This window comes from Orycteropus afer, unplaced genomic scaffold, assembly GCF_000298275.1.
Source record: "Orycteropus afer afer isolate SDZICR_OR568_19922 unplaced genomic scaffold, OryAfe1.0 scaffold00094, whole genome shotgun sequence".
NCBI classification, from domain to species: Eukaryota; Metazoa; Chordata; class Mammalia; order Tubulidentata; family Orycteropodidae; genus Orycteropus; species Orycteropus afer.
Genome location: NW_006921681.1, coordinates 7,137,156 through 7,146,662, shown reverse-complemented (window position 1 = coordinate 7,146,662; position 9,507 = coordinate 7,137,156). Strand labels below are relative to the sequence as shown.

Here is a 9,507-nt window from a genome sequence, read left to right as displayed (position 1 = left end):
TATATCACTGGGTGGTACAAACGATTAATGTGCTCAGCAGCCAACTAAAAGGAGAAAGGTACAAGTCTACCTAGAGGCACCTCAGAATAAAGGCCTGGCAATCTACTCTCCAAAAAATCAGTAACTGAAAACCTGACGGAGCACTGTTCTACTCTTGACACGCGAGGTCACTGCCAGGGAGAACAGACTTGATGACAACTGGTGGCAGTGGAATGAGCCACTACCTGGGAGATCATCTAGCCTAAACTCCACATTTTACAGATAAGGAAACGGAAACCCTTATAGGGGAAATAACTTGCCTAATGCCACAGAATTAGTTCATGGAGAGCCAGAATTAGAACTCAGATCTCACATGCCTAGTGGTTTTCCCATCCACAATATGGACTGAGGCACTAATAGAGATAAATTTATTTTAATAGCAACAAAAAATAGTAGGAAGGTTATTTGAGAATTAGCCTAGGCGCCTTCACATTCACTTGAGGGTGAAAGTCTGCAGCTTGTTCTACTCATGCAGGGAATACCTAAATCCCAACTATGAGAAAACAGATTTTTTCTATCTATGGCCAGGACATCCGACAAAGCAAAAGCCTATTCAATCCTCTTCCATCCACCCAGGTAAGCAAAGCTCACATTTGATTCTGACATTCCCTTTTGCCATATGGTAACACGTCTCAAAAAAGATCCTATTTCACTTCATCCTTTGTTACTTAAAGATGAACTGAGGAGGGCTACTTTCACTGTCAACCCAGGGCTGTGGACACTCAAGCCCTCCATTAAGATATAAGACATGCACAGTAGGAATGCATTTTAGGCATCAGCTATGCTAACAACTTGAGAAGCTTATGTCACAGAGCTGACTGCTGGGACCCAGGTGGTCTTGTGCTCTGTGTAATCACAGTCGCTCAGACATGCCAATGTTGCCAAATAGAGCCTGGCACTTGCCCAGTCACAGCAGGGTTCTCCAGTTCCTACTTTTGCAGCAATGCCTTGGAAGATTTTCTTGATGTGGGGCCTGTGGAGAAAACAGTGTAGTTCAGCTGCTGAAAAGAGAGGGGCTGGTATTGCAATTAAACTATACTTAAGAACCACCCCACCCCCACCACTTCTCTTCCTAATGTAAGATAGAGGCACCCACTAAAAAATAAGGAAGGAGGCTAAGTCCTCCAGGTAAACTTGAGTCCCATGCTGACTGACCTGCCTGCTCCCCAGATTCTGGTGGGTACCCAAGCAGAGGCTGCAGACTATCTAATTTGACACCACAGACAAAAAAGCGGTCAGAAGCATCATCAAAACCCCAGAAAGTTTCACTGTGGGAATAAAAGCAACAGCTGTGATTCCAAACACCAAGAATACAAAAGTTCCTTTAGAGATCCTCTTCATTAGTCTGGATGTCCATTATCAGGAACAGCACGATTCTGGACAGTTGGTCAAGGGCAAGGGCAGATAGAACCATGCAGTATTCCCAAGAGATACATTCACTGCTACTCAGGAAGAGCTGTCCTTCATTCCTCCCTGACCTCATCAGGAAGACATAGTAACTCTGGAGGCTTTTTCCTTACTATTCTTTTTGTTGTTGTCATTAAACCATATTTTATTGTGTTTTTGGTGAAGGCTTACACAGCAAACTAGTTTCCCAACTGACAACTTCTGCACAAATTGTTTAGTGACCTTAGTTGCCTTTTTCACAATATGTCACTATGGTAGATCGGTTTGTGTGTCAACTTGGCTGGGCCTGGTTGAGTGGCTGGGCAGCTGGTGGTAGTTATTCCCCATGATGAGACTGGCAATCAACTCCATGGTGGGATCTACGACAAGCAGCTGAGTAGCTGTCTTTGGGATGTGGTCTGCTTCCTGTATATAAGGAGAATCCTTGAGAATGGTCTCTAGCCTATGGCACACTTGGACCCTGCATGTAGCCATGTCATTGCTCAGCAGCCTGCTATGCTCCGTAGACCTTGGGACTTACAATGGACTTAAGTTAATGGCCTGCCGTGTGGTTTGGTAACGTCAGGACTGTGCCTTTTTACTTGTCAACCTGGAGCTTCTCAGCCTCAGCAGCCAACAGCTATCTGGGTGAAGAAATGCCTCCAGCTCCAGTGGGCCAGGAGCAGGAGGCAGAGCTGGACCCCAAGGTTGAGGGGCTTTCACCCAGCCCCTAGAGCCTGGCACTTTAAACTTGGACTTAAAGCCTCCAAATAGTAATAAACTCCTGTTTGTTAAGGCTGTCCCATTTGTGGTGTATTCCTGTCAGAGCGGCACTAGTAACCAGAACAGTCACCATTCTCATTAATCACACCCTGTTTGTTCAGTTTCCAGCACAAGGGCTATCATTTCCTGCCCCTTACCTTTTCACCGCTGCTTTGATTGTCGACCTTTTGGTCCTATACACACTACTGACTGATACAGGCTTCTTTATAAAGAGTTTATGGGATGAACACAGAACCCAGGAAGAGTTACAAAGTTAGCACTTAGGAGTAGGGGGTTGAGACAGCTGTATGTTAAGCTTTAAGAACTTCTGTGAACTTTCAGATAAAAGTGCCCTTTCAACTTCCGCTAGACCAGTGTAAGAAAAGGAGCCAAGGGGAGCAATCAGAGCACCTCTGTGGGTGAAATGTTCTCACGGGAACTGTCTGCACTCTTACTAACGCACTGGACAAGGGCCCAAGAGAGGGCGTTTTTAAGCTTCTGAGCAGCAGCCAGACCTCTCTATTCCTGGATTTCGACCTACTGAAAAGAGTCCTCAGATTTAGATATCGCAGAGGTAATCTAAAGAATCATCTTTCTCAGTAATCCCTTCACCTTGATGGTTAAGCTTGGTCACTTCTATACTTTAATGCTCGATATAATTCTAGAATATTTGGAAATCAACCTCATTCAGAAAAGAACGCTACCTTTCCACGTCTCCATCATGAAGGATCCTTCCTTTGCTCGCTCTTTCTCTTGTGCTCCGTCTATCTGGCCTTCTCTTTTTCTGCAGTCTCAGGGGTCACCTTTCCCCTCAGACTAAGTTATATGTATGTATATATAGTAATGGTCCCAACCCCTATAAGGTCTGTGGTATTAAAATCCTGGATACATGGTTCATAATGACAAATGGGAACTACTTTCCGACGTACATCAAAGCATTATTATGTTAAATGTTTTAGTATACCTGGAAGTGATTCTTCAGTGTTTTTTATGCATAGAAAGGTACACCACATACTACACACTAAGACAAACATTTGACTGACATGAGATAGGAACCATGCCTAACTTATATACAATCTGACATAATTAGGGACAGAATTTGTTTGTAATCTGGGAACTACCTGTATGTAAGATGGTGTCTGCACAACATCCAAATCAGGCAACGTCCTATTTCACAGAACGTATCATAGACATTAAGCAACGCATGACTGTTCTTGCATCTCTCCATTTTGATTCTCTGTCCCACTCACCCCACACCTTATCTTACACATCCGTCTTTCACAAGCACGCCCTCCTCCTCAATGGCTAACACTTCCTCTTATATACAGCACAGAGACATTGTAAAATTTGTTTATTCCTAAATCAAATAAAATTTTCCACCCAATTCCCAGGGATGAAAGAGGTTCAGCTAGATTCTTCCACTACCCACAGTTATTAACATTCTTTTAGGACCATATATCAGCTAAAAGGGTCAGACCTTACTCCTAAGCTTGGCCACTGCCCAGATTATCAACTGAACTGCTTTCTCAAGGCCTCTGAACCCCTTCAACCAATCCAGAACAGCTAGTATCAGTGGAAGGAGTAAGAGAAGAAAACAGGCAAGAGAAAGAATATGCACATGTTACATCAAAGCAGCAAAATGATTCAGATGAAAGGAATACTCCATTGTTTCCCATCCCCTACACTCACTGATTCTCAAAGTCCAGGCTCCCTCATGCTGAAATGGGCTGGTGAGAGCATGGTTCTTACCAAGCTTCTTTGTTCCCTCCTGGCATGAGTGACGGGCCATACCTGGCCCCATCTTCTCCACCACTAACTCCGCTCCCCACAAACAAAATTCCCTTGGCCTTGAGGTCTCCACATCGTCTCTATACAAGAGAAAAATAGTTTCATTATGCTTCTGAAAAACAGGCTTCTCCCAATGAGTGTACGAATATATGAAACAGGTATAGAAATCCTACATTTGACATTAAATAACCCAAGAATCCAAGAATACCTTGATTATTGAAGAAATCTGACTCCCTCAGTTTGGGACTTAAAAAAAAAAAAATCCATGTAATATCAAACTATCTACCTTGTCCCCAAAAAGAAATAAAGCCAAACATGTATTCCCATTTAGAAAAAACCTCTTACAAAAAGACTTGGTTATTTAAGAGCTGACTTAATACAAGTATGATGTATTGCCATTTAGCACTTCAGAATATAAAGAAACTTTCCCTAAGCGTTAAGACACCATTAACACAGTGATTCTCAACATTATGCATTGACATATCATGGATCAGTGGGAGAGAGAGAACAAACAAGAAAAGCCAAAATTCCCGGCCTGCTCTATCTAAGCTGTAGTCATTCTCCTAAGGTGCACGTGTGACTGATGAGCACCTGCACCACCAAGTGTATCTTAGCAGAGAAAGAACATTGGTACCAATCTCCAAAGAATTACCACCACAGAAGGACAGTTCACCATTCATCACATGTGCAATGCCAATACTTTTTCTAGAGTGTTTTGGGAACCTGGAAGAATTGGAATCAAATAAAGTAGCACTTACTGTGGTATCTCTGTACTCAGAATTTCCTCCATCAATGATGATGTCACCAGCATCCAACAATGGTACCTATAACCAAATATTAATTAGCATTAAGGTGGACCAAAGAAATGAAAGACAAAAGAATACCTTGGCTACTTAACACAGACATAAGAATCATCTCAAGTAAGCATACATTATTTATCTTTCATAATCCCCTCTGTGGCTACAGCTAGACCCTTAACTCCCTATTTAAAAGCTTAGGGCTGGTCAATCCAGTTGGAACCCACCATGACTAATTCCCTTTAACTACTTAATCTAAGATTTTATAACAAACAAAGCTTACTCTCTACACTTGGGAAATTTTGAGTATATACCACCAGTTTAGTTTATATCCCCAGACACTAAAGCCAGGACTAACTCCAGTAATTTTATCACTTTCTATAACATGTGCCTAGAACAGAGTAAGGAACTCTGGTCATACAATGGTTAAGCACTCGGCTGTTAACCAAAAGGTTGGAGGTTCAAACCCACCGAGAGGCTCTGGGAGAAAGACCTGATGATCTGCCCCCACAAAGACAGCCTAGAAAACCTTATGGGGCAGTCTTACTGTGAACTGCAAATCAACTTGACAGCACCTAAGAACAATAACAATAGAACAAAGTAGTAGTTTCATAAATCCAGTAAAGATACATAAAACAGTTAAGTGTATGAATGAATGATTTTGATTCAAGGCTTCAAACCGTTCTCCCCAGTTCAGTGACGGCCAACAAAGTAAAACTGGAACGGACTCATATTTGTAAAATGTGTGTGTACTGGAACAATAACCAGAATAGGAAAAGTTACAGGTCAATGCCCTGTTAGAAACTTAATCTCCCTTAGAAAGTAAGGGTAGCATGTGCACTGCACAGCAACCAAATCTCTTTGACCAGCAGAGTTAGAAATAATGCCCGACTCAAAGTTGGCCGCAGACGACACCGCTTTGAATGTGTTGTTCTCCACAGTTCTGGCAATAATCCAATCTTCCGCATCAGGTTCCTGAAAAGGCTCATTATGCCTCTTTTACGTCTCCCATTCCAGAGCTTTGATCTATAATTTTTCCTGTTCTGGTTATCATTCCACTTCATCTAAATTTTAAAAAACTCCGGTCTGTTCTGATTTTACTGTGTTGGCCAAGACTAAACCTATCTTAAGTTGGGTTTTGATCACCACTGTGTGGAAATGGCAGGAAGAGACTGAGCCTTGAACATCACACCTCAGCTCACCAATCAGATTGGCTTTATTATTTAATATTTCCCCCGACAAGGAATACAGATACAGATAAAGGGGAACCAGTGGATATAATTTATTTATTCAAAAAGAATTCTACATTAACAGCTCCATTAAGAGTTAACCTAAAATTCTCCTAGATTGAAAAATAATCTACCATTTTTCAATCTATTCTATCTATAGCTAAGGGACAGCTTGGTAAACTTGTGTTGTTGTTATGTGCCGTCAAGTCGGATCCGACTCATAGCGACCCCTCCTTGGGTTTCTTCCAAGGTGGTATCACCACAGAAGTAGATTGCCCAACCTTCCTTCCAAGGAGTGGCTGGTGGGTTTGAACCACTAGTCTGGTTAGCAGTTAAGTGCCTTAGGCACTATGCTACCAGAGCGCCTCTTGGTAAAGCTTAGTAGTCCTTCTTTTATCACATTGTCTTTTTAGGTTATTTACTTAATACATGGTAGCACACTAGTCACAGTCCTCTCCTAGAAGAAACAATCCCAGGGTTAACAGTACTCCTTCTGGGAAAGGAATGTTAATCCCTTTCCTTTGTTCATTATCAATCCATTTGTTACAATGAAACATTTCTTCCAAAGAAGTGGTGTGTTGGTTTTTTTTGAACTGTTAATGTAAAATTACTTTTAAATATCTAAATAAATTATTTCCATTGGTCCCTTTCATCCATATACAACTTCTTCCCCACCCCTCCAAGAAAAGAATACTTGCTAAAGCAAACAAATTGGGACAAAAATAAGTACCCACCAATTTGTAGTTTCCAGGATTCTCTAAGGGGATCTGTCACTTATACAACTATTTAAGAATTGTTACTTTATAGGAATATGAAGAAAAAAAATGAAATATATTTCTAAATCTGGACACTAAGGTTTACTAGTGTACGTCACTAAACATTCATAAATGAATAATACACAATCAAAGCTGTTAAGATCTTTTGCATTACAGATTATCATCGCCCCTATTATTTCTTACTATTAAGGAAATCTTATGGAAAGTTCTCTTAGTGTCCTCAGAACAGTACATAGGAGGAATTATTACCACCCAGGGATATGGTGCTACTTAATTAGTGCCACTCAAGTTAAGCAACACTGAGACATTTAAGGAATCGTTTTGCTAAAATGACAGTTCATTTCCAGAACTCCAGGAAAAAAATTATCTCCGAAATAAAAGAAGGGGGAAAAGTTAAAGGAAAGAATGAGAAAAACTCGGAGAGAGCTGGCCTCACCAGTTTTTCAATGAAATCATCAACAGCTTGACCAGCCTTTACGAGAAGTATGATCCTCCGTGGCTTCTTCAGCTTGGAGACCATCTCCTTCAAGGAGTGAGCACCAATCACTTTGGTTCCCTTTGCCTCGTTGGCCAAGAAATCATCAACTTTGGAGACAGTTCTGTTAAAAGCACAGACCTAAAAGAACAAGAGAACCTTGAGACTGTGGACCAAGTGACAATGAAATTTCCATTCAAACCAAGGTTTGGGGAGGGTTGAATCCTGCTTTTTCTCTTTCTCGTTACCTAAACTGTTTAAGTTCCCATTTGCTCAAGAGCTGGCTGAGCACTCTAAGTTAAGCCTCCTCAGTGGGATGAAATGGCAGGAAATAGAATATAAAGCAAAGGTCAACTGCCCTCAGCATATCAGAGTAGAGTCTGTCTCTAACTGGGATTCAAAATTAGCCCTAGAAATCAGCCAGTTCCACAAGGAGTTCTGTCTTCTGTCACTGGTCACTGATTTGTTGCATCTAAACCCATCTAGTGTTTACACATAAAAATCTCACATTCCTCTTATCTCAGTAGGCAATAAAGTTCAAAGTTCTAAACACCCAACAGATCTCTTCTGCACCATTCATCTTTACTTAAGACCAAAAAAGAAAAAAAAAAACCAAACCCATTGCCACTGAGTTGAATCTGACACATAGCAACCCTATAGGACAAAGCAGAACTACCCCGTAGGGTTTTTAAGGCTGCAATCTTTACAGAAGCAGATTGCCACATCTTTCTCCCAGGGAGTGGCTGGTGGCTTCAACCTACCAACCTTTTGATTGGCAGCCAGTGCTTAACCACCGCCTCACCAGGGCTCCTTCCTCAAGACACTCACTGATCCCTTCAGTCAGGCTGCAAACCTTCCAGAACTGACAGATAGAGTCAACAGGCCTGTTCTTCCTCAAAACTGCAGAGCCAGCCCTCCCATGTGTAAAGCATTTCATTCCTTTACTAGAATGCCCTAAGCAACAACAGCATATCTATCAAGAGATGATGTTCCATATTATATGGGATTTTTGAAATCAGCAGAAACACTGGCATTCCAGCTATTGCAACCAAGAACTCCTAAGAGAAGACACCCTGTCCCCAAGACTTACCACAAAGCCGTGGTCATTCATATTCAAAATTAAGTTCTGGCCCATGACAGCCAACCCAATCAGTGCAATATCAGCTCTGAAAGAGGAGGAGAAATAGAACAAAGGAAAATGTGTCAGTACCTCTTAACCCCGTCCATCTCAGGAAGCCAGAACTTTCTAGCTCTTGACAGCTTGAATCACTTAAGTTTTCTTCTGTCCCCCTACTCCCTGGTGTGACTTAGAATCCAGGTAAGGCAACATTCTATAAGGCTATCAACAGACAACCCCGCACTCTGCCACTTCAAGGAACCAGAAGTTCCACTACTATGAACTAAACCTCCACTTAGGAAGTTACTCCTAGCTTGTCAACTTTTCTTGTCTCCTATTCTATCAGGTCATTGTTTTTTATGGCAGATGTCCCGTCTCCCCAGTGGGAGGCTGGCCCCACTGGGGAGGGAGTGGTCTTCGGCTCCACTCTGGCCCCGCCGCCGCCGGGTTCGGCCCGCAGATGGGAGAGTCGGGCCCCAGCTCTTCCTCGGGAGTGGGAGGGTCGGCCGGCTCCCTCGGTTTCCTCCGCAGCGCCTCTCGCTTCCCCCTCCTGGCCCTCTCCAAGCAAAGAGACCCGCCCAGGGCCTGCGCCGCCCAGTGGGGCAGGGGCTGGGCTCGGGACCAAGGGTTCCGGGGACAGGGGGCGAAGAGGTTGAACCCTGGAGCTCCGGGCTCCGGAGCCCACGAGGCTGGGCTCAGACGACCCTGAGGCGGGGGAGGCGCGTCTGTGCTCCGCGCCAAAGAGAAGCCGCCAGAGCCCAGTCTCAATTCCCCGCGGGCCGAGAGTCCGCGCCCGGCTCCCCACCCAGGCACTCGCGGGTGGATCACTCACTCGGCCATGGCGGTGGCGGTGGCGGTGGCGGTGGCGGCACACACTGCAGAACCCCAAAGAGTCTAGACGTGAAGACTGAGCGCTCGCAGGCGAGTGAAGCTTTGAGTGCAGCTCCTGCTCGCCCCAGGAGGCTGTGGCCGCTCACAGCCCGGCTTTTCTCCACCGACCAATCAGGAGGAAGAGGCAGAAGATTGTAGCAGAGCCATTGGTCGGCTGTAGTGCCTGTTAAACCACCTGAGGGCAAGCGGGCCCGCCTACTCCCGGGGCTGGATCAGTAGAGCGCCGAGCACGTCGAGAGCCTCGCCC

The 9,507-nt window shown here is 43.9% G+C and overlaps 1 protein-coding gene across 1 annotated transcript in view; it reads right to left on the bottom strand.

Moving 5' to 3' along the window:
- PGD (phosphogluconate dehydrogenase) overlaps positions 1-9,209 on the bottom strand; it is an 18,465-nt gene extending 9,256 nt beyond the window's left edge. The window contains exons 1-6 of the mRNA XM_007942614.2: positions 9,202-9,209; positions 8,343-8,418; positions 7,214-7,393; positions 4,734-4,799; positions 3,937-4,055; positions 943-1,012 (exon numbers count right to left, since the gene is read on the bottom strand). Coding sequence (XP_007940805.1) covers positions 943-1,012; positions 3,937-4,055; positions 4,734-4,799; positions 7,214-7,393; positions 8,343-8,418; positions 9,202-9,209 — 519 coding nt within the window. The remainder of the gene's footprint in view (positions 1-942; positions 1,013-3,936; positions 4,056-4,733; positions 4,800-7,213; positions 7,394-8,342; positions 8,419-9,201) is intronic.
- Positions 9,210-9,507: the final 298 nt, after the last annotated feature.